Genomic DNA, 25834 nt, shown 5'->3' on the forward strand with positions numbered 1-25834 from the left:
GACCCCCCCTCCCCCCCCCCCCAGCACCTCCCCCAAATCATAAATGGATCTACAGTGACCCGAGTAGAGTCATTCAAATCTCCAACAGCTTAAATTGGGATAAAATTGCTGTTATCAAGAAAGTGCAACAGAGGATGTACCACCTACAGGAGAGGAAAACGTTTGGCCTTCCACTAAAACTGGTGGTTGGTGCAGTTCTATACTGTGATCATCAAATCCATCATGACATCATCTATGACTATCTGGTTTGGCTCATGCTTTGTATGAGAAAAGTTGAGACTGCAGCGTATCATCCGATCAGCAGGAGAATAATTGGCTATAGCCTACCCTCCCTGCAGGATCTTTATGCTAGCAGGTGCAGAAAGAGAGTGACCAAGATTGCCTCTGACCCCTTACACCCTGCTAACTCCATCTTCCAATTTATGCCTTCAAAAGTGAGATAACATTCAGCAACAAAAACTTCCAGGCATAGGAAAAGCTCTTCCCTCAGGCGGAAGCCATGCTTAAAGCGAAACCAAGCTAGAGCTGCTAGGACTGGAAAGCATAGTAGCACAGAACTGAAATTAACCTTTCTCACCCTGTTTATTACCACTTTAACTTATAAACTGTCCTCGAATTGTGATATCTACACTGTGTGTCCTTGTATTGTTTACTATGTGCACATTATGCAACTGCTAAGTCAAATTCTTTGTAAGTGTAAACTTATTTGACCAAATAACATTGATTCTGATCCTATGGAAATGTGCATTAGGCAAGCAGCCAAGCATTACTGTAGCAATCTCACATTGCACATATACTGCAGGTTGCGTTAAATGTGCAATGGGCGGTACTCTGCTGGCAAATTACGATGCTGCATGATTCGACCCCATGGATCCTACACTGCATGAACTGCATTTAAATACATCCAAGCTGATCCAGATGTAAACTAAATAAAATGCAAATAGAAATCCTTTTAAAAATCAATAACAGAAAGAATGGGATTTGCACAGTGGTATTTCTCTGAATGTGACATTAAAGAGGAACTTCAGCCTAAACAAGCATACTGTCATTAAGTTACAATAGTTATGTTAATTAAATAGATAGATCACATAATCTCTTACCTACCCGTTTTAAAAGATCAGTCAAATGTTTGTGATTTCATGAGGGCAGCCATCTTTTTTTTTTTTTGGTTGAAAGAAGGTAACAGGGAGCATGAGACACAGTTCAAACTGTCCTGTGCCCTGATCACCAATCCAGTCCCAGCTGCACGCACTAGGCAACGAGAACAACAACATCAGAAATCACATCATGCTTTGCACAGCATCAGGGTAAAAATGCCCAGGCAGTTTTCTTTGATGGAGCGGAGATTAGCTTCTGTGCAGCTGAAAATGAGGCTTGGGTAAGAAAAACAAAGTTCTCATGCTGTGAAACTGTTGAAGAAACACCAAGCATTTTCAGTGCTGCTGAGTAGATATTTAGTCTGGAGGTTCACTTTAATAAGCTCTTGGTCTGCTTAGAATTTAGTAACAGTAACATATAACACAAAGTAACAATATAAATAGTTTAAACTGAATAGACATCTCTCTTGAAGTGTTCATTTAATAAGCTACAGTATATAATTTCAGACAAATAGATCTTTGGCTAATAAGTGTGTCAAGCATTGTCCATTGTCTTAATCCAACACTATAACATTTTCATCCATCATGTAACAAAGGAAGGAATGTTGGATTAACTGAGAACTTGAGTCTAATGACCTTGGGCAGAGCCTTAGAACATTGAGAGTCAAATTATGCTGCCCATGACAACATCAAAACAGGAATAGGTTGAGCACTAATCTGACAGGAAGAATGTGAGGCTGTAGTCTCGGGCTTGAATGCAGCCACTGAATGTTACTGAAAGATTATTCCAAGTTACAAACGGAAATCATTATATTTATGGCTGAGCAAATGGAAATTGCATGGAACCTGCTTGACCTACATGACTCCATCTCACTTTCCAAGTCAGAGAGGCAAGTTCGGAGAACAGGGGGGCTGAAGCAATGGCAGCTGGAGAGATGTCCACACTTAAACTCCTCTGTGACTCACTCCTTGGAAAGCAAGAAGACCTTGCTGTATGAGGCAGCTTGGAGAGGGGACCTGGACCAAGTCAACACTTTACTCAACTTTGGAATATCTGTAAACTGCCAGTAAGTCTGTTTACTATGTCTTGCATAGCATTCATGCTAAAAAAAAAAGTACACAACAATCAAGTGTATGTGGAATATAATATTATATACAGACACATTCAATTAATGTCAGTAGATAAATAATTTTAAGCAATCAAGATCCCCATGGGGAAAGAAGTACAGTAAGTGGAATTAGGAAGGCTATTAAACTGGAATATAACACTGCATTTCACCTTTGCGCTAAAACATTATTTACAGCATATTATATGTAACCAGCATTTTTTTTTTTACTAGACCAGCATTCGAAGGGTTACACACAGAGCTTGAAAGTTGAGTGCAGTGAATTGCAGACGCATCTGAACTTTAGACAATGTTATTTTGTGTTTACTTAAATGTATCAAGTGTGTGCAGGAGCTGCTGGAGCCAGAGAGACACTGAAAGCATGTCTGCCTGCAAAACTGCAACAAATAAAACCAGTTATTAATAAAATGCAAAGTCAGCTCACAAAGCAAAAAACTGTACTTTTGGGAACCTATAACTTCTAAATGAATAATAATACTTATGCACAAATGCAAATATGATAATAGTATGGCTTATAAAAAGTAGGTAAACATGTTTTTATTGAATATTATGTCAGGGTTTTAAACCGCTTTAACCCTCTGGGGGATAATCCCGAGCTGAGCTCGGGGTAAGCCACCACAGAGGATTTCTCAGGCCCCGGTGGGCCGATTTGCATAATTTTTTTTTGTTGCACACAGCTAGCACTTTGCTAGCTGCGTGTATATACGGATCGCCGCCGCTCCACGCTGATTCGCCTCTACCCGCCGTGCCGCGCCGATCCCCCCCCCCAAGACCCCGTGCGCAGCCTGGCCAATCAGTGCCAGGCAGCGCTGAGGGGTGGATCGGGACTCCCTCTGACCTCACAACGTCGTTGATGCCGATGACATCATCCCGATCGTCGGCATGGCGACGGGGGAAGCCAAACAGGAAATCCCGTTCTGAACGGGATTTCCTGTTTGCTTTGATTGCCGGAGGCGATCGGAGGGGGTGGGGGGATGCCGCTGCACAGCGGCTATCATGTAGCGAGCCCTGGGCTCGCTACATGATTTAAAAAATAAAACATTTTAAAAAATAGTGCTGCGCCACCTCCTGGGCGATATAATTGTATCCCCCAGGAGGTTAAGAGCCAGAAACTACTGCCAGTTAAATGATCACATGTGACATTGGGGGAGGATCAGTCAATGTAGCAGTACCCTAGGGGCAATAACAAGCCCCTGTGTCCACTAGAAGTGCCTCTAAGCAAACAAATGGCCAGTCCTTCCCCATTCTCATGAAAATGAAAAGACAAGTGCTACAACTCTAGTCTCTAAGCTGAGTTCCAAGGTAACACGTAGGAGCACTACAGGTAACCCTACATGAGTTGTTTTTCTAGCATTTGTTTGATTGAATATCTATAGTCTCTTAGATAGCTTTCTTTGGTGGGCTGATATTTTCCATTTACCATTAGTAAGGCACCTACCCATCTATTGCCCTCCTCTTAGAGCAAATTATGTAACTTTTTTAAAATGTGTTAAAGACAATGGGTGTGACTAAAATAGCCCATTATATCAAAGGAAATTTCAATAAAAACAGAATAGCAATGTGTTAAAATTGTAGTTGTTTTTCTTAAAGAGACTCTGTAACAAAATGTTCAGTCTTATTTCTTCTATTCTATAAGTACCTATGCCTGTTCTAATGTGGTCTGTGTTACTGCAGCCTTTTCTAGTTGCACAGTGGCTGTGTTATCTCTGTTATATGATCTAATCTTCTCTCTTCTGTTGGCTCTGTCGGCTGAGGCTGGAATGTGCTGCACTGCTTGTCATTGGCAGAAGCTATACACACCCTCTCCAAGCTCTGTATGAATAAGAGACTGAGCTACTCTCAAGCCTATCACACTCTAGTTAGAAGCCATGTCTTTTGTTTGTCAACACTGGATAAAAATGGCAATTACAAGCCAGGATTGCAGCAGGGAGTGGCAGAAACAGCACAGAGGGGCCCAGGAGAGCATAATGAATAGAATGGTGTGTTTTTTATTGTAAGAATTTTAGAGTACAGATTCTCTTTAAATTGGGATTGTCACCATAAAAATCAAATTTCAACAGCAACTGGTCTGAGTGTATTAAGTGATAAAGATGCTAATCCTGCATTCAAAACTTTCAAAACTGCTGTTATGATTTGAAGTTATCACATCACATACTTAGGGAGCACTGGCCCTTTAGTAGTCAGTGCCAAACAGCTGCATGCTGGGGGTTCTTTTTATCTATAACATATTCTTCCTCTTCCATTTATTTCCCTGCCTAGCTGCTTATCTTAAACACGATCCCCTGCTCACTTGTGTTTACAAGCAAGGCTGAGGTGACTCAGCGATTGGAGGAGAAAAGAAAAAAAGTAAAGGGCAGAAATGACATCAGGATTTAGCCTAAACTGTGGGCAAAAGACATGGTTCCCACCAGGAACAGAATTCTCTTCATTTACTATATAACATTCACTGAAATTAAAACGTGGACAGTACAATACATGTGTTATGTAAGTAGATCAAGTATTTATCTACCTATATATATATGTTTTTTTCCCTGGCATAGTATGGCTGATCCTACTGCTTTAATGCATAATTAATTCCATTCTGGGTGAACCAACAATTCCTTTTTTTATGTTAATCTAATTACATTAGATCTGATAGCTAACACCTGACCTTGCTCTGATCGGGCTGTGCTACAGCCAAGAATGTAAAGCCCCATCTACACCATACAATTTTTTGTCTGATTCGATTTGATTCAATCCGACATGTCCGATCAGGATTCGATTCAATTCGATTTGCCATTGCAAAACAATGGCAAATCGAATCAAATCGAATCCCGATCGGACATGTCAGATTTAATTGAATCGAATCAATGAATTGAATTGAATTGGACTGGAATTGAATTGGACAAAAAATTGTATGGTGTAGATGGGGCTTAACCCAGTTTCTGTTCTTTCTTTCTGTTGTGAAAGAAGGGAGACCATCTTATTCTCGTTACACACCATACAATTTTCTGGCAGATTTATCTGCTAGATTAATTATTTCCAACATGTCCGATCTGAAACTCAATTGATTTTTTGATCGTTTTTTTAATTGCCTCTCCACCGTGTGCTGTATGGATCCGCTTATATTCAGAAGTACTCGCATTCCCACCGTCAACAGGAAAAGGGGGTGGAAAAGAGAAGGAGCAAGGACTGAGTAGGTTCTATGGGATCCAGACATTTCCATCTACTTAGGTGTCTCATATTTTTTCTGCCCAGCTTCAGCCTCACAAGGTTAAAGAGACCCTGAAATGAACAAAAAATGCTATTTTTACCTGGTAGTTCACTTCAGTAGTCTCAGTAGAAGTAAACCGCCGCACAAGAAGGGGTTTAGACCCTCCAAATCCCGGGGCAAACATCCACGACCATCTTGGTTGTGGATTGTGCTGCCCTGAGAGGCAGAGATTTTAGCTGCAGCTCTGCCTCTAACTATGTAAATCGGCATGCCTCTCAGTGAAGGAAGAGTGAGAGGGGCGGGGAGAGGCGGGGATCCGTGGCGATTGACATCAGTAGAGGCAGAGCTGCAGCTGAAAGCTCTGCCTCTTTCTGGGAGTGGCCATGCTCTGTTTGTCATCATTACACAGGTAATCTGCAACTGCATCTCCACCCCTCATCCTGTGAACAATTCACTCCCCCCTCCCCTCTGCCTCTGAAATATCTGGCTAGTAACCTCCTCCTCCTGCCCAGACTGATCTCCCATAAGCCCTTGCTACATGAGTCTGAGTGCCTTGGCGTTTTGGAGAAGCTGTGGGCAAGGCTTGTTTAGTTTATAGGGAATTAGAGTATTAAAACAAAACAAAAAAAGTATTTGGCTTGAGGAATGCCCTATAAACTATATGTAAGGAACACAATTATGCAATGAGTAAAAGTTCATCTCGGATCCACTTTAACTGGGCCTATTTTTAACATTCAATCTCAAGCAACCAGAAAGCACACTTACCAGGCATCAGCTAATCCCCATGGGTGCTGGATACCATGGACTTTGCTGTATATATAAATGTTTGGCCCCTTATACGAAACTTTCTGTAGTTATTATTTTGCATTTATAAAGTAGTTCTTAACATTCTACATTTCTCTACAACCAGTGATGGCAAGAACAATGAAAACGTCAGAAAGTATTTTGATTTCATATGCTAGTATTAGTGCGTCCAATGAAGTTATGGCTATGTACAATCAACAATAGGTGGATCATATTGCTAAACACTGAGTGAAATGGCTGTCACAGGCCAGTGCTGTCTTTTGGTGTTGCTGTAACCTCCACATAGCAGCAAACAGGTTTAGGCATTGAGGTGGATTTCCCAGAAATAATAATTGTATTCAGAGGATCTTGTGATCTCAACACTATAAACAAACACTAAGCGAACTGTTTTCATACATGGAAACATTATTGTATCTTTGGCTTTGCTCACAACACAGTAAATAAGAATTTGTTTGGTTTAATAGAATACATTGTAACCAGTACTTCAGAAATGACAAAGCTGGTAATCTGTATAGAAAATGCACACACACTGGAACACCATGGGAAGCTTACCAAGCAAACATTTTAATGGCACCATGATTTCATTGAACATTTATCTTGGTCATGAAAATATGTTTATTCAGGACAGCACACTGAAATCTCGCCTACGTGACCTGACAAAATTAGAAAGGAATTCTTAATTTACTTCCAAACTGCAGCACAATAATGCCTAATTTACAACAGAGAATATTGGGAAACAGAGGTAAATCCTTGTGCTAAATGTATTAAAAACTGTCCGCTATTGGGGAGGGGAAGCTCACAACTCTGGCTACAATGCCTCGTATATCAGACTATAGTGTAGTTTTCTGAAGGGTCAGTGAATAAGTATGTTTGTAAATTCAGGGGATGGCACGTATTCAGTGTGAAACCGGTTTAGTAAATCAAGAACAGCAAGCACTGTAGGCACTGTAGGCACGTGCCTACAGGCACCTGATGATGGAAAGGCGGCTCACTCCCCTCCCTGATTGTCTTCCTCCCTCCTTCCCTATGTAGAGTCCTGAAGAGAGTGTAAATGAGAGGTTACCCTGCTCTCGGCATTCAACTGACGAGATATCCCTTCAGTCAGGAGCACCTCTAGCTACTTGATACTGAGGTTCCTCTAGCTACCTAATACTAGGGGGGCCCTCTAGCTACTTAACATTGAGGGTACTTCTGGCTACCTAATTCTAAGGGGCACCCTTTTCGCTACCTATGATGGGCAAGGGAAGTAAAGGAGAAGTGACAGCTGTGACATCCAGCACAGTTGCGGTGCAGTCTGGCGGGGGTTTGTAGGTTCATGGAGAGTGAAGTCTAAGGCACCAGAACATCCGGGTATATAGGCTCCTGTGAGGTAAATCCAGGCCTGCAAGCAGTGTCTCATTCATTATCTGTTTGGCTTCTTGCTATGGTCCAACTTTTGCCCCCTAGTTACAGAACATCTTTGATACCTTCATGGCAGGATTTCCTAATTCTTTATGTTCTACATTTCCTCCAGAAGGGATGGAGCTTAGAAATCTGATATGTGCCTTATGTGAGAGCCAGTTTTGGGTAATCACAGGTTTAGTAGAGGTCAGTGAAACACAGTTCAGCATTAACTAAATAAAAACATGCAGCTCCCTGTGCATGCACATGGCCCATGATGGCAATCTGGCTAACTAGGTGATTCCAAGAAGTTTTAAATCAGGATGATATCATTTATTGGCTAACTTAAAAATATATAAGAATAAGCTTTCAGCTTTTGAGCCGTCGTCAGACTGAATCATGTATATTTACTAGACAGCTATATACATGCAACATCAAAGGGGATACCTGTGGCTCCCTATCCATTTCAGGATACATTTTAAGATTCTATGCCTGGCATATAAATCTATGCACAAATCCTGCCCTACCTACATCTCGGAACTTGTTCACAGGTGTACACCAGGTTGTCCCCTCCGATCCTCTAATGACCTTCGCCTCACCACCCCACGCATTTCCCACTCCCATGCGTGCCTGCAGGATTTCTCAAGAGCCACCCTCACCCTCTGGAGCGCCCTTCCAACACCCATCAGACTTTCTCCCTCCTTCAACACATTCAAGCAAGCCCTCAAAACCCACATCTTTAAGATGGCTTACCCACCCCCTACCACACAGTAACTCTACTGAATATTTACTCCACAGACCTACCTAGTATTTCCACCCTACCCCCACCCCTTAAATTGTAAGCCTCTGGCAGAGGCCTCCCTTCCCTAGTGTAATCTACAGGATTGTGTGCTCCTTTCCTGTGACAGCCTGTACTTGTATTACTGGGCCTACCTGACCAGCCCATAATCGCATGATCATGTATCTTGTACCGTTTGCCTTGTATAACTTTGTTCTATGTTGTATAACCTTGTTATGTCTGTCATTTCTTGTATCAGTGTATATATTTATTGTCCAGCGCTGTGTAATATGTTGGTGCTTTATAAATACAATAAATAATAATAATGTATATACCGTATTTTTCAGAATATAAGACACACTTTTTCTTCCCAAAAACTGTGGGGGGTGGGGGGGGAGGAGTGGGTGTGTCTTATATTCTAAAGGTATGGTATTTTGGACCCAAAACATACTTACCAGATCCTGCCGCCGCGATCCTCTCCTCCTCCGACCTGACTGCCGTTATCCGAGGGTCCCGGCAGCCATCATCCAAGTGTCCCAGCAGCTGTCATCCGAGGGTCCCAGCCATCCTATCCAGGATCCCCGCTCTTGAGTGTCCGTGCCGCTGGATCTTCTTCACTACAGTTTCATACGCAGACTGCAGCCATGTGGTAAACACCCGCTGCCGCCCCGCCGACATCCTCCATAGTTACGGCGTCCTCTTCATAGTTACAAGGCCCCCGTCTGTTTGACGAGCGGGGTCACGCATGACATCAGGCGCACGTGCGCTGGTCATCACACAGAGGGGGCACTGTAACTACGAAGAGGATGCCGTAACTATGGAGGATGTCGGCAGGGCGGCAGCGTGTGTTTACCGCATGGCTGCAGTCTGTGTATGAGACTGCAGTGAAGAAGATCCAGTGGCTGGGACACTCAAGAGCGGGGATCCTGGATGGGATGGCTGGGTCCCTAGGATGATGGCTGCTGGGACCCTCAGATGACCCTCCGATGATGGCAGTCAGCGGGAGGAGGAGAGGATCGCGACGATAGAATCAGGTTTGATGCAGCAGGGGTAAATTGTAGTGTAGTTTGGGTTGGCTGCAGGATTTAGTTAGTGAAGTGTAGTGTAGTGTAGTGTAGTGTAGTGTAGTTGGTGGTAGTAGCAGGGGTTAGTGAAGTAAAGTGTAGTTGGTGGGGGCAGCAGGGGTAAGTGAAGTGTAGTGTAGCAGGATTTAGTGTAGATGGGCAGTGTAGCTTAGATAGAGACAGTTTTAGGGGAGGTTAAAGGTCCATAAGATGCCCCTGCACTTAGGTTTCGTTTATTTTTTCCCCCCTGATTTTTGCCCTCTAAATCTAGATGCGTCTTATATGCCGGAGCAGAGCCGGGACAAGGTCCACCAGCACCCAAGACTGAGAAACCAAACTGCGCCCCTCCATCCCTCCCACCCCAGCCGTCACACACTGATTGCTATTAGACTAAGAGGCGCCCCAGGGCCCTCAACCCCCCCAACACTTTAATCTCTAGTTATCTGGCTTGCTGTCACTGCCATGTATCCACTTCTCTTATTTCTCTCTGCTTCAAACACAATATAGAAATGATAGCTGAGCTGAGTGCGCCCCTTCCTACACAGCGCCCTGAGGCTGGAGCCTCTCTCGCCTCTGCCTCGGCCCGGCCCTGTGCCGGAGCATCTGATATTACAAAAATACGGTAACTGTCTTGTAAGCATACAGGATTCAGTCTGAAGGAAGCGCTAAAGCCAAAAGCTTACTCTTATATACTTTAAATTAGCCAATAAATGGTATGATCCTGATTCAAACTTCTTGCTTTTACTGATGGCTAACACTGTACAATATATAGAAGGTGAGGCTGAGGTGGGGTCATATTATTAGAGCGCTAGAGTGCAGTTGAACGGATCAATACATACCACAAGGCTGTGTTCAGTTTGAGGTAAGTCAATAAATTACACTTAATCTAATCAATGTCCATAGGTTAAACAAAGAGGACAACGCTGAGACTATTGATTAGAAGATAAGTCAAGGGATCCAAAGATATCAAGCAGACTGTGGAAGCAACCTGAAAGCACTTCCATAGTTTAGGGTCTATCAGCACCAGAATGTTCTAAGTTAGTAACCCTCTTTATAAGGGACATTCAATAATAAGCAAGTGCGTCAGTTGAGTTATGTGGCACAGACTGTATTAATCTGCCACCACATCATGAAAGCCTTTTACACATGTATGAGGCATGTAGCCGAGCAAAGATCGGGTCTCGGTCCGTCCCTCAGGAGGGCAACATTGCAGGATCAAGGCTGTACAGACACATTGATTGCCTGCAGGCTAGCGACAGCTTCTGTTGCTATGTGGGAGAGAGAAGGGCAGACTGAGTGGTGCACAAGGAGAGTGTCACAGCAGAAGGGATGAGTGGGAAAAACAATGCTCTCGGCCAGCTTAGTTTAAGAGGATCTATTTAACGGAGGGGGTTCAGGCTGTCACAGAGAATACACTGAAAACACAGTGAGCAATAGTGTTTCAGTGATGCCCAGTAGGCAGCAAACAAAATACTTATAGTAACAAACACAGAAAAGGCAAAGGGTATGAAAAATGAGACACAAACAAAGTCTGTGAAAGAGGGTAGCATTGGCAGCGACTGCACATACCATCTCTTGCACTCCATCTAGGCATACCTTCTTTGACTGACCTAAATTAGGTTTCATTTTTCAAACCTTCTTCCTTCCCCACAGGACACCAATATTACTTATTTAGAAACATATTTTCTTTTCTTTTTGTGCTCAGTTCTTGGACAGAATTGACCACAAAACATTATGAACTTATATTTGCTGGAGTTCTTTGGCCTCTTCAGTTACTTTCGTACATTTCCATGTGCTAAAATCACATGGCTCTAGGTCTTGTGAAATGACGGCTGCAGTGTTTGCTGACTATAACTTTGTATCTTGCACAACTTTGCTATTACACTGCCAAAAAAATGGACAAAGATCTTGTTGATGTGTACAAAGTATTTTGGTGGTCTTAGTGGGTGTTCTGTTAAAGTACCAGTATTTTTTTTGGTCTCCACATTCACCATTTTAAGTCACCGTTAGTCACCAATAATGTACTATATTTAAAGCAGACCTGAACTCAGAACGTCCTCTCTGCTCTAAAAGATAAGCAACGGCATAATAACTTTAAATGGAAAAACATTTCTTTGTTACAGCTTGTAGAACTCTTATGGAGATTCTGCAGAGTGGTTACTTCCTGGTTTTCTGGGGGCACAGAAAGGGTTAACATACTAGCTCAGAACTCGGTAGACAGCTGACAGCTCAAATTACACTAGCTCATTACTTGCTGAGAAGAGAGAATTATACAGGCTGTTCTCTATGAAAACACACAGGGTGGACACAGTGTTGATTTCTCCATGTCCTTCTTGTCTCCTCTGCAAGACTTCAGGTCTGCTTTAAAAAGCTTTTCAATATTAACTGTTTCACAAATTCTCTGTAATCTATATGAACTCAGAGTGAAATGGTAAGTAGCTCTAAAGCTTGGATTAGAGGTGGAGGATGAAGCTGTTTAGGACTGTCAGCGCAGAGAATCTAGAATGTGTACAGGTTTCCCCTGATGTTGCCTAAACATCTGGTGTGAAAAAGTGACAATGATACCTGAGCGACTTCCAAGCGCATTGCACCCATTCCTCACTCCACCCACTAGAAGCCACACCATCGCCCACGGTGCCATCATCCCTCTTTCCCACTAGATAGAAATAGCCATGAAACTTGTCTGTACAACGCTCATGCAATGCAGTGTCGACCTGAAGGATCAAGTTTGATTCGGACGGACAACTCCGATTGAGCATGTGAACTAGCTTTAACCACTTGATGACCGTGGGCTTACACCCCCTAGTGATCAGGCTATTTTTCAGTAATCAGGCCACTGCAGCTTTAAGGTCTTGCTGCGGGGCCGTACAACTTTTTTTATGAATATTTATTGTATTTTTTTTTTCAATAAATAAACCTATTTTATTATTATTTTACTAACCCTGCCTCCCGCCGCCAGCCTATGACAACAATCGGCTGTCATAGGAATCAGCCTATGAGAGCCGATCACTCTGGTCTCCCCCAGGGGGACAGCCATGTCACATGGCTGTCCCCAGTACAGCGCTGCCTTAGATCGCAGTGCTGTACACTGTAAATAGACGGCAGTTTCTCCGTCTAGCAGTCTCCTAGCAGCGATTGCCGCTGGGAGACTGATGATGGAGCGGAGCTGTGGAGTTGCGTGCGTATCGGCATCCGTGATCTCCTGCAAAACCCCACCCCAGGACTTGACGCCAATTGCCGTTGGGCGGTCCTGGGGCTGCCGCCGCGTTCCCGCCCAACGGTGTAACGTGGTTGTTGGGAGGTTAAAAGAAACAAAAACTCTATCTATTAATTGTGTATGTAGGATATAATGTTACCAATCAGCTGAGGATTGCTGGGGGAAGAATAAAAATAAACTATTATTATTATTGATTTAAAAAGCGCCAACATATTCCGTGGCGCTGTACAAAGTAAGAAACAAACATGGGGTACATAATAATACAGACAATGGTGTACACCAATATACAAGATACATAATTAGTGACAAAATACAAACATGATACGTAATACAAAATACAGAATTGGTAATGACAGTGATAAAAGTAACATGATAAATAAAATGTATAATGATTTCCAAGACACAAAAGGGGGGAGAGAGCCCTGCCCTTGTGAGTTTACAATCTAAAGGGAAACAAGAGGAGGGGTAGTATACAACAAATACAGTATATAGAGGCAGTGTGTTTTAGGATACCTAGTAGGAGTGCAATTTGGTCTTAGGACAAAGGGAAGTGGCCTAAGGTAGCGCATATGCTTGTCAGAACAAATGAGTTTTTAGAGAGCGTTTAAAGGTAACAAAAGTTGGCGAGTGACAGATGTGTTGTGGGAGGGCATTCCAGAGGAGGGGTGAAGTGCATGCAAAATCTTGTAAACGTGAATGTGAGGAGGTAATTCTAGAGGAGGGCGATAGAAGATCATGTGCAGATCTGAGATTGCAATTGGGTTTGTATCTGGAAGCTAGTGAGGATATGTACCGGGGAGAGAGATTGTGGAGAGCTTTGTAGGTTAGGGTTAGGAGTTTGAACTGGATCCTCTGGTTAATTGGCAGCCAGTAAAGAGCTTGACAGAGAGGGCCAGCAGAGGAAGATCGAGAAGAAAGATGACTGAGACGAGCAGCTGAGTTCAGTACCTGGAGCGGGGCCAGTCTGTTAGAAGGTAGTCCACAAAGTAGTATGTTGCAGTAGTCCAGACAAGATATTATAACATTTTAGTTACTCCTTTTTATGTCTTTTCTATATTAAAGGAAACTTGAAGTATCAAAAAAACAGTTTCACTTACCTGGGGCTTCCGCCAGCCCTCTGCAGCCACCCTGTGCCCACACAGTTACAATACGATCGTTTGATCCCTCGCCGCGGCTCCCTTTCCCTTTCTGCAGTGGCCGTCCACTGCGTCTGCACGAATCTGGCTGCACGCATCCTCGTTCATGCTCCCGTTGCCAGGAGCATCCTGCACAGGCACAGTAGAGATTTTCTCGTACTGCGGCTGTGCAGGATTCTCCCGGCGACGTGAGCAGGAGCAAGGATGCATGCGGACAAGGCCGCGCAGGCGTAGTGGTAGTCGACTTGTAAGTCAGCGGTAAAGAAACGGAACTGGAGGATTGTTTGCTAATGTTGCCGACACAGGGAGGCTGCAAGGGGCTGGCAGAAGCCCCAGGTAAGGTTTTTTTGTTTTTAATCTTCAGGTCCCCTTTAAATACAAAATAATAAACAGCTATGAATGATAGCATTACTTTTCTGAACAAAATGGTAAAAAAACAATAATATTGATTTTCTTCATCTCTTTCCCATGCTTCTGAAGCCAGCAGAATAGGGTGAGAGATTGTGGACTCACATAAAACAATGAAAGGAGATAGGATATTTATGAATGCCATGCTGGTGATAACTAGAAACATGTTCAAGTAATAAATACATTTTGTGGGGATTGTATAAAAATCACAAACAAACCAAAGTGAATATAATGAACCAGATGTTTTCCAGACACCCAAGCATATAGATATGAATCTAGGAATGTGACACATATTGATATCTTATGTTGTGTTTAATGTCATAAAAACGTTTAGGTTTTGTCGGGATAACAGTTAATTCAGTTTTCCGAAGCCGCACATGAAAAGGGCAGTTTATGACTGATTAGTCTATTTAGACCTAATCTATCATTAGTCACCCTGTACAAGCAGGCAGAAACACATTCCATTGGAGGTTAATACCTAATAAAGATGACTAATGAAACCTTAAAGTGAACCTTAAAGGGAACCTTAACTGAACGGGGGGTAAAGAGTTTCACTTACCTGGGGCTATTACCAGCCCCCTGCAGCAGTCCTGTGCCCTCGGAATCGCTCTGGAATCCTCCGGTCCCCCGCTGTCACTTAGTTTCATTTTTGACGACTCACCAGTTGGCCGGCCGCCATGCGTATTATTGGACGCATTCCCTACTGCAATTAGCGCTGTTGCGGACCGCAATGTGTACAAAAATATGCGTTGCCGCATATCTACGCGTGCTGAATGCGGCAACGCGTATTTTTGTACGCTTTGCAGTCCGCAACAGCACTAATTGCAGTATGGAATGCGTCCAATAATACGCATGGCGGCCAGCCGACTGGTGAGTCGTCAAAAACGAAACTAAGTGAAACTCTTTACCCCCCATTCAGTTAAGGTTCCCTTTAAGTCAGAAAAAAAATGAGTTTTACTCACCTGGGGCTTCTACCAGCCCCCTGCAGCAGTCCTGTGCACTCGCAGCCACTCACTAATCCTCTGGTCCCCCACTGCCAGCTAGTTTCGTTTTTGCCGACAGGCCCGTCAGGACTGGCCACGCGTAGCTTTTTCCGCATTCCCGACTGTAAAAACAAAAATATGCGTTGCCGCATTACGAATGCATAGATATGCGGCAACACGTATTTTTGTAGCGCTAATTACAGTCGGGAATGCGGAAAAAGCTACGCGTGGCCAGTCCTGACGGGCCTGTCGGCAAAAACGAAACTAGCTGGCAGCAGGGGACCAGAGGATTAGTGAGTGGCTGCGAGGGCACAGGAATGCTGCAGGGGGCTGGTAGAAGCCCCAGGTGAGTAAAACTCATTTTTTTTTCTGGCTTAAGTGTCCCTTTAAAGTGAAATTCCATTTTCTTAAAAATACTATAAACAGACATTTGTTCCACACAAATGTTTGCAGGTTATATTATACTGTATACAGTATATTATATTCATATTATATTAGAGACCAGAGCAAAGGTTATGTTAGATCATGCATGTCAAACACTGGCCCACGGGTTGGATCTGGCCCACAGTGCCATTTAATTTAACCTACAAGTGATTTTCCTCACTTGCACTATATTTTTGGCACCAGCCAATAGCAAGTGTTAAGACTACGCACCGAAACTATGAAAAGAGAGGGAGGAGCTGCAAGGAGGGGAAGAGATATGAGGAGCTGCAAGGAGGGGAAGAGATATGAGGGGCTGCATGAAAGGGGAAAGATATAAGCGGCTGCATGGAGGGGGAGAGACTGGGGAACTATATAGGGGAGGGGGGCACTAGACATTGATGAACTGTATAGAAGAGGCAGAGGGAGGCACTAATTATCTGGGAACTGTATAGGAAAGGGAGGGAATACTGTATAGGTGAGGAAGGGGGCCAATAGATATTGGGGTTGGCCCCAGATTTCAATTTCAGCCCACTGTGTACTTGAGTTTGACATCTGTGTGGTTAGTCAAATGGTGTTTGTAGTATTGTAGTCACATAAATGCACCCATTGCTGCTAATCTTTACTATTGGTGCTTATGTTATGGGGGTGCCATTTTTACCACTGTTCTTCCCACACAATTTTTACCTGTCCCGGAGATCAACAAATAAATGCAAAGTGCAGTGTGTCATAAGTGCGAAGTGCAACGTGTAATAGCGTGCAGGGCTGCTAGGATAAGTTAAGTGTTAGGGTATTACAAATACCACTATGAAGAGGGGCACTTTTTCAGGCGTGGCTTCTGGTCCTAGTGTTTTAATGTTCTAGTATCATACTGTCATATATTAGTGTATGTGTTTTGTGGTCCTGTATTATTGTACGTGAATGCAGTGGCACAGCTTATAATTTACTATGGTTTCTGCAGTCCTCACTGTTTGGTACTACAGAGCAGGGGCATAACAATAGGGATGCAGGCACAGGGGGGCCCAGAAGCTGCAGGGGGCCCCGTGGGGGGAGAAGTTTATTTTTTCTGTCCTGAGAAACTGACAACTAAGGGCAAGAGAGAGAAAACTTTCTGCTCTCTGCACAACTGCTCTATTGACTGCATCTGCTCATAAGGAATCATAAAAAGTTTTGCAGACAAAGATTTGTAGACTATCCCTATCCAGTGTGCAGCAGGGACCTGTCTACAATGCCCAGCCCCCAGTCAGGCTCTCCTCCACCTTCCTAAGTGCTCTGTACTGTAGTGCTGCTGGAGGAGTCTGTAGGACAGAGTTAGTGTAATAAGAAGCTGAGGCTGGGAGCACATTATTCTGTCAGTTTTTCTGTATGCATTTTCTGCACACCATATGCGTCTGTATGTGGGAAAACATGCACGTTTTATCACAGAAGCTAATGTAATTGATAGAGAAAATGCATGCAGTGCTTCACTGCTGTCTGTTTTTATCTGCATGGGGAAATCACATTTACGTGCGCACTAGCCAATTGGATAACATTGGTTCCTAGTTTACCTGTGCAGAAAGCGAGGGGGGGAGCATCCAAAGTTTCCCAGGGGGGGGCCCAGTGATTTCCAGTTACACCCCTGCTACAGAGATACAAACTTTGCCATCAAGCAATGGGGGATTACTGGCATAGATGTTTTCCTAGATCTGTGAAGGCAGTCAGTTTCAGTGAAATTTCTATCACCTGTGCTGTGCGTTAAAAGGGCACTGAGCACCCAGGAAATTTTACGCAGTGTGCCATTGGGAAACCGGGGGTTGGGGGGAGGGGAGCACCATTTCTTACCTATAGGGGTAGCCTGCTCCTCTAGCCCATCGTCCCTGTGGAGTGTGCTATGTTACCCAAGGAACATTAGCAGCGACCGGCAATTCAAAGCTTCCACCTGTATAGCATGCCCCCGGCTGCTGCAATGCACGCTGGGAGATGTAGTCTGTGGATAGGAGCACATCTCCTTCCCTGCGTCCAGAGATGGGCTTCAATGAATCCAGGCCAGATATACAGAATCACTTATAATCATCAATGTTCTTTGTTGCTCAGGACAACCTTATTAAGTCTAATGTTATTAACCTTCATTTTTAATTACTTATTTATCTTTCTCCTTTTTAATATGCTTTACCACCACCTACGTCTAGTAATAAGTTTGAAACTTACCTCACCTGTACATCTCAAACAACTGTGAACCCTCAGGCACAAAGTAAATTACAATGAGGAACAGGACAGACACATCCATATAATTACCAGTACTTTAGAGAACAGTGTGCAATGTAATAAGACCAAGAAGAACAGGAAGAATGCAAGCTAAGCAGCATCACAGAGCCTTTCTTCAGCTGAATATGAATAGATCTTTTAATTCACATCTCCCTTAGAGACAAACATCTCCCTTAGAGACAAATGTGTTTCACCTGCACGGAACAATTGACTATGCACACAACGTATTCAACTTCATTTTATGAGATGTGTCACACATTTTCTACATATTCATATAGTGCTGACGCATTTTTCTCAGTGCTTTACAAAGAACACTGAATAATTCCCATCGCTCTAAAGCAGTTCACAGTTCAATGCCCTTTGGACTCGTTTTGAGAGAACGCAACCACCGGTAACCTACCACTATAACTATGGGATGTGGCAGGACACAGGAGCACCAGGGGGAAACACTTGCAAACACGAAGGGAACACAAACTTCAGGCAGATAACATGCTGGAAGAGAGCAAAACCTGGGACCTTAGTGATGAAACACAAGATTCCTCAGACTCATACAAACAGTAGACAGAACCGAGGCCGAGGCAGCTCTAAGTGTCTTGGCCGAGAACCTGGCATGTTTACAGTGTGCCTTAAGGATACTTAAAAAAAATCGTCACACCGGACAGTCCATTGTTACACCTTCAACGTAGCTGCTGGAAGCTGCTCCATCAATCGCCCCACCTTCTTCCCTCCTCTCTTCTCCCATCTCCATAGGGACAATTCACACTGATCAGGTATATACCCAAGCGACATGTCTGTACAACACTCATTCTCCACACTGTTGACTACAGGAGTCTGGTCCTGACAGGCAACACTTACTAAAACTGAATTCATACCCTTAAAGGACTTCCGAGGCCAAAATCCGGCCCCCAAATGTAAAAAAAGTTATCTACCTGTATGACTTTCTAAGGCACGGAGGATGCCGTCCGCGCCCTCCGTGCCGTTCCGCCGGGTCCCCGCCTCTCAATACGACCCCGAATGGCTCCCGACCCCACGGCCAGGGTCGGGCTCTGCTGCCTGTATAAAGATGGCCGCCGACCCTGGCCGCGGCTGCGCACTCCGCATGGCCGCTACTGCGGCTGCGCAGCACTAGGGCCAACCCCCCGATCCACGCAACAGGCTGTTTCCTGTAGCGTGGATCGGGGGGTTGGCCCTAGTGCTGCGCAGCCGCAGTAGCGGCCATGCGGAGTGCGCAGCCGCGGCCAGGGTCGGCGGCCATCTTTATACAGGCAGCAGAGCCCGACCCTGGCCGTGGGGTCGGGAGCCATTCGGGGTCGTATTGAGAGGCGGGGACCCGGCGGAACGGCACGGAGGGCGCGGACGGCGTCCTCCGTGCCTTAGAAAGTCATACAGGTAGATAACTTTTTTTACATTTGGGGGCCGGATTTTGGCCTCGCAAGTCCTTTAAGGGGCCCATACACCTAACGATTTTCTTGCCGATATACAGCAGATTCGATCACTGTGATCAAATCTGCTGTGAAATTGTTGCGCAAACGCTGACAGAACGATCGATTTCCATCCAAAATCAATCATTCCCGTCGATTCCCATCGATCCGTCCGTGCGGAAGATTATGCTCGATCGCTGGCGGGTCGGGAGTGCATCGATAGCGGCGTTCAAATGCCCGACAACCGACACTAGCTGCAATACATTACCTGTTCCGGGGGGACATGTCCCCACTCTCTCCGCTGTCTTCTTCTCTGCGCTGGGCTCCGAGTCCGGCTGGCTTCACTGAACTTCCTGTCCCGGCAGGAAGTTTAAACAGTAGAGCGCCCCCTTCTGTTCCCCGGACAGGAAGTTCAGTGAAGCCAGCTGGACTCGGAGCCCAGTGCGAAGAAGAAGACAGCGGAGAAAGGGGGACTTGCGCTGGCGGAGCAGGTGGTAATGTATAGCTGGTGGGAGGGGGGGGGCGCGTCAGCGTCAGCGTCACAAATGGTGAATCGATGTTATGCTGAAATCGATTCACAATCTGTTTGCAGTAAAGGCAGCCATACGATCCCTCTCTGATCAGATTCGATCAGAGAGGGATCTATCTGTTGGTCGATCTGATGGCAAATCGACCAGTGTATAGCTACCTTAAGGGTACATACAACATACAATTTCTATTGGCCAATGATTGGCCAATTTTACCACTTCCATGTGGTATGAGGGTGAACAGATTTTGATTACTATAAACAGATTATGTAGGTAAACTGTCATACAACATGGGGGTGGCAAAATTGGACAGTGATTGGCTAACCAAAATTGGATGTGTGTACCAGACTTTAGGCACCATTTCCACAGCCTCCAATTTCCTGACACTGCACATGTACAAAATCTGCATTTAAGTGGACCTGAACTATTGCACAGCACACAATAAAAAGTCTTTATTCCACATAGTGTTGCTGAAGAAATTCACTGCTCTGTGGTCTGTGTTTGTTTGGCCAAATCAAAGTGTCTAATTACTTCTAATCAGTAGCTATGAATAGACTGCAGGAGTTCTGCCAGGAGCTCTGCCCAAGCTATCGCCTCATAAAGTAAACACTGTGGCTTAACTCTTTCAGTGCTCACTGTAAAGGGAATCCAACTTTAAACTTAAGTTTTTTTTTAGGATTTCCATAAATTGTAATGAAGAAGGTCACGCTGTGGCTAATCTTTTAGAGCAGAGAAGTTCTGGGTTTAGTTCCGCTTGCCGACCGCCCACTACCAATTGGCGGCAGCAAAGTGGCACCCTCAGGACCGCGTAATGCCGATCGGCAGCGGTACCTGGGGGACTGATCGGCCGGGGATCGCTCACATAGATGCGCGCACATCCACCGGCATTAGGCTCCGCCCACCCGCGACGTCAACCCACCGCCAATTAGCAATGTTAACCCCTGATCTGCTGCATACGAAGTGTATTATACACTTCGTATGCGGCAGACCCCCCGCCCCCCCCCCCCCCCGATCACCCTCTCAGACCACTGTTTGCACCCAATCACCCTCCTAATCATCCATCAATCACCCCCTGTCACTATCTGTAAACACTATATTTTAGATTAGGTCCTAAACTGCCCCCTGGGTCCTGCTCACCCCCCAAGATCCTCCCCAGATCCTCAGATCCTCCCCAGATCCCCCCTGTGTACTGTATACATATACTCTCCCCTGTAATCACCCACTGATCACCTGTCAATCACCTTTCTATCACCCATCAATCACCCCCTGTCACCATCTGTCACTGCCACCCATCAGATCAGACCCTAACCTGCCCCTTGCGGGCACCTGATCACCCGCCCACACCCTCAGATTGCCCGCAGACCCGCCCTCAGATCACCTCTCAAGTGCATTGTTTACATCTGTTCTCCCCTCTAATCACCCACTGAGTCACACATCTATCACCCCCCCCCCCCCCCCGGCTCTGCTATCCATCACATCAGACCCTAATCTGCCCCTTGCGGGCACCCAATTACCCGCCCACACCCTCAGATCGCCCTCAGACCCCCCTGATTACCTCGCCAGTAGAGATGGCCTGAACCTCCGATTTTAGGTTCGCGAACCTACCGCGAAAGTTCGGTTCGCGCGAACTTTCACAAACCGCAATAGACTTCATTGGGGAGGCGAACTCTGAAAACTAGAAAAATTTATGCTGGCCACAAAAGTGATGGAAAAGATGTTTCAAGGGGTCTAACACCTGGAGGGGGGCATGGATGAGCGGGATACACCCCAAAAGTCCCTGGGAAAAATCCGGATTGGAACCAAAGCAGCATTTTAAGGGCAGAAATCACATTGAATGCTAAATTGCAGGCCTAAAGTGCTTTAAAACATCTTGAATGTGTATACATCAATCAGGGAGTGTAATTAGAGTACTGCTTCACACTGACACACCAAACTCCCTGTGTAACGCACCACAAACAGCTGTTTGCGTAGTGACGGCCGTGCTGGACTGATGCGCACCATGGCCAGAGTGCAGGCTGTGGTAGCTCAATGATAGAACAACAGTGATTGTCCAGCTGATCAAATTTGGTCTGTCCACAATAAAGCAACGACCTTATTATCTTTGGTGTGCCACCCCCCGAGACACTCATATAGCCGGTGGTCATTGCTTCATTGTGATATGCAAGCCCCTTCACCGCGGCAAGATAATGATCACAAAGGGGAATGGGCACATGTACATGCCTTTTGTTTTGTTGTTGCAGCTGCAGTGCAGCCAGAAAAATTAGGCAGGCATGTACACGCACCAGAAAAATTATTATTGCGGCCTTAAAAATTCAGGAATCCACCTGGAGTCCTGGACCCTGTTGGTGGTGGCAAAGAAGGCAGTCAAGTGGCCTGCGGGCAGAGATGATGTGTGGGGAGCGACTTAGTCTTGGGGCAGGCAGCCAGTCACAAGGCGTGCAGGCAGAGATGCTGTGTGTGGGGACTGACTTAGTCTTCAGGCGGGCAGTAGCCCTCCGGTATCCATGCCTCATTCATTTTGACAAAGGTGAGGTACTGAACACTTTTGTGACTTAGGTGACTTCTCTTCTCAGTGACAATGCCTCCAGCCGCGCTGAAGGTCCTTTCTGACAGGACGCTTGAGGCAGGGCAAGACAGAAGTTGGATGGCAAATTGGGACAGCTCTGGCCACAGCTCAAGCCTGCGCACCCAGCAGTCCAAGGGTTCATCGCTGCTCACAGTGTCTACATCCACACTTAAGGCCAGGTAGTCAGCTACCTGCTGGTCCAGGCATTGGTGGAGCGTGGATCCGGAAGGGCTAAGGCGAGGCGTTGGACTAAAGAATGTCTGCATGGCCGACATCACCATGAGATCGCTGGAGCGTCCTGTCCTTGCCTGCGTGGACATGGGATAAGGATTACTGGCAGTGGTACCTTTCTTGCGTTGTGCTGTGGCATCACCCTTAAATGCATTGTAAAGCATAGTTGCCAGCTTGCTCTGCAAGTGCTGCATCCTTTCTGCCTTCAGGTGAGTTGGTAACATGTCCGCCACTTTGTGCCTATACCGAGGATCTAGTAGCGTGGCCACCCAGTACAGCTCATTCCCCTTGAGTTTTTTTATACGGGGGTCCCTCAACAGACTGGACAGCATGAAAGACGCCATCTGCACAAGGTTGGATGCAGACGTACTATCCATCTCCTCTTGCTCTTCCTCAGTGACGTCAGGTAAGTCCTCCTCCTCCCCCCAGCCACGAACAATACCACAGGAACGTTGAGCAGCACAAGCCCCCTGCGATGCCTGCTGCAGTTGTTCTTCTGCCGCCGCCTCCTCCTCCTCCAAAGAAACACCTTCCTCATCATCACTCCTCCTCCCCACAATACTTTTCCTCCTCCTCCTCCCCCCTCTGTGCTGCCACAGGTGTTGAGGAAACATCTGATTCTGATGTAAATTGCTCCCACAACTGTTCCTGCCATAACTGTTCCTCTTCACGCTCCTCCACAGCTTGATCCACCACTCTACACATGGCACGCTCCAGGAAGTAAGCGTACGGGATCAAGTCGCTGATGGTGCCTTCACTGCGACTCACCAGGTTGGTCACCTCCTCAAACGGCCGCATGAGCCTGCATGCATTTCGCATCAGTGTCCAGTTGTTGGGCCAGAACATCCCCATCTCCCCAGATTGTGTCCTTTTACTGTAATTGTACAGGTACTGGGTGACGGCTTTCTCCTGTTCTAGCAGGCGAGAGAACATGACCAGGATCGAATTCCAGCGAGTCGGGCTATCACATATCAAGCGTCTCACCGGCAAGTTGTTTCTCGGCTGAATGTCTGCAAAGCGTGCCATGACCGTGTAAGACCAACTGAAATGCCCACACAACTTCCTGGCCTGCTTCAGGACATCCTCTAAGCCTGGGTACTTTGACACAAATCGTTGAATAACTAGATTCAGCACATGTGCCATGCAGGGTACATGTGTCAGCTTTCCCAAATTCAACGCAGAAATGAGATTGCTGCCGTTGTCACAAACCACGTTGCCAATCTCCAGCTGGTGTGGGGTCAGCCACTGATCCACCTGTTTGTTAAGAGCAACCAGGAGAGTTGGTCCAGTGTGACTCTCCGCTTTGAGGCAAGACATGTCTAATATGGCGTGACACTGTCATACCTGGCATGTAGCATAGGCCCTGGGGAGATGGGGCTATGTAGCTGGAGAGGAGATCGCAGCAAGACATGTCTAATATGGCGTGACACCGTCGTACCTGGCATGCAGCATAGGCCCTGGGGAGATGGGGCTGTGTAGCTGGAGAGGAGATCGCAGCACCAGTAGAGTTGAACTGCCACTCAGGAGGAGGAGGACAGCGAAGAGGATGTAGAGGGTCAAAGTTGACCCTAATGGTGTATTATGGGGGCGAACCGAACTTCCGGAAAAGTTTGCGGTTCTCCGCGATCGCGAACCCCCGGAAGTTCGCCGGCGAACCGTTCGGGCCATCTCTACTCTCCAGTGCATTGCTTGCATCTATTCTCCCCTCTAATCACACCCTGATCACCTATCAATCACCCCGTCACCCCCTGTCACCACCTGTCACTGCTACCCATCAGATCAGAACTAATTTGCCCCTTGTGGGCACCCAAACACCCGCCCACACCCTCAGATCACCCTCAGACCCCGCCCCCTGATCACCTCCCCAGTGCATTATTTACATCTGATCTCCCTTCTAATCACCCATCAATCACCTCCTATCACCACCTGTCACTGCTACCCATCATACCCATCAGATCAGACCCTCATCTGCCCCTTGCGGGCACCCAAACCCCCGCCCACACCCTTAGATTGCCCTCAGACCCCCTCTGATCACCTCCCCAGTGCATAATTTACATCTGTTCTCCCCTCTAATCACCCACTGATCACCCATCAATCACCCCCTGTCACCACCTGTCATTGCTACCCATCAGATCAGACCCCAATCTGCCCCTTGCGGGCACCCAATTACCTGCCCACTCCCTCAGATCGCCCTCAGACCTCCCCCCTGATCACCTCGCCAGTGCATTGCTTGCATCTATTCTCCCCTCTAATCACACCCTGATCACCCATCAATCACCCCGTCACCCCCTGTCACTGCTACCCATCAGATCAGACCCTAATCTGCCCCTTGCGGGCATCCAAACACCCACCCACACCCTCAGATCACCCTCAGACCCCCCCCTGATCACCTCCCCAGTGCATTACTTACATCTGCTCTCCCCTCTAATCAACCACTGATCACCCATCAATCACCCATCAGTCACCCCCTGTCACTGCTACCCATCAGATCAGACCCTAATCTGCCCCTTGTGGGCACCCAATTACCCGCCCACACCCTCAGATCGCTGATCACCTCCCCAGTGCATTGCTTGCATCTATTCCCCCCTCTAATCACACCCTGAGACACCCATCAATCACCTCCTGTCACCACCTGTCACCCCCTAGCACACCTACCCATCAGATTAGGCCCTAATTTGCCCCGTGTGGGCTCCTGATCACTCGGCCAAACCCTCAGATCCCCCTCAGACCCCCTTCCAATCACCTCCCCAGTGCGTTGATTGCATCTATTCTCCCCTCTAATCACCCCCTGAGACAACCATCAATCACCTCCTGTCACCCCCTAGCACTCCTATCCATCAGATCAGGCCCTAATCTGCCCCCTGCGCGCTTCTGATCACCCGGCCAAACCCTCACCCGCCCCACCACAGTGACAGAATTTTTTTTCTGATCACTGCTGGTTTCTACGACTTAATTGTGGCTGAGACTAACCGTTATGCCACACAATACGCAACTGCCAATCCAAGAAGCTACCATGCCCAGCCTTTTCAGTGGAAACGACTCCAAGTTTTCGAACGTAACATTTTTTGGGGCCTTCTCCCTAACATGGGTCTAGTCAAAAAGAATGTATTGCGGTCTTATTGGTCTACGCACCCAATACATCACATGCCCATGTTCTCTGCTGCCGTGTCCAGGTCACGATTTGAGAACATCCTGCGCTTCCTGCACTTCAGTGCCAATACAACCTGTCATCTACGAG

At 46.2% G+C, this 25834-nt stretch overlaps 1 protein-coding gene across 2 annotated transcripts in view; it reads left to right on the forward strand.

The window, feature by feature from the left end:
* Positions 1-1826: 1826 nt before the first annotated feature.
* The window catches only part of LOC137570565 (ankyrin repeat domain-containing protein 65-like), a 64265-nt gene continuing 40257 nt past the window's right edge, over positions 1827-25834 (forward strand). For both annotated transcript variants that reach the window (XM_068279266.1, XM_068279265.1), the window contains exon 1: positions 1827-2164. In XM_068279266.1, the coding sequence (XP_068135367.1) occupies positions 1866-2164 (299 nt within the window). In that variant the 5' untranslated portion in view covers positions 1827-1865. The remainder of the gene's footprint in view (positions 2165-25834) is intronic.

Source organism: Hyperolius riggenbachi, chromosome 4, assembly GCF_040937935.1.
Source record: "Hyperolius riggenbachi isolate aHypRig1 chromosome 4, aHypRig1.pri, whole genome shotgun sequence".
Classification (NCBI taxonomy): domain Eukaryota; kingdom Metazoa; phylum Chordata; class Amphibia; order Anura; family Hyperoliidae; genus Hyperolius; species Hyperolius riggenbachi.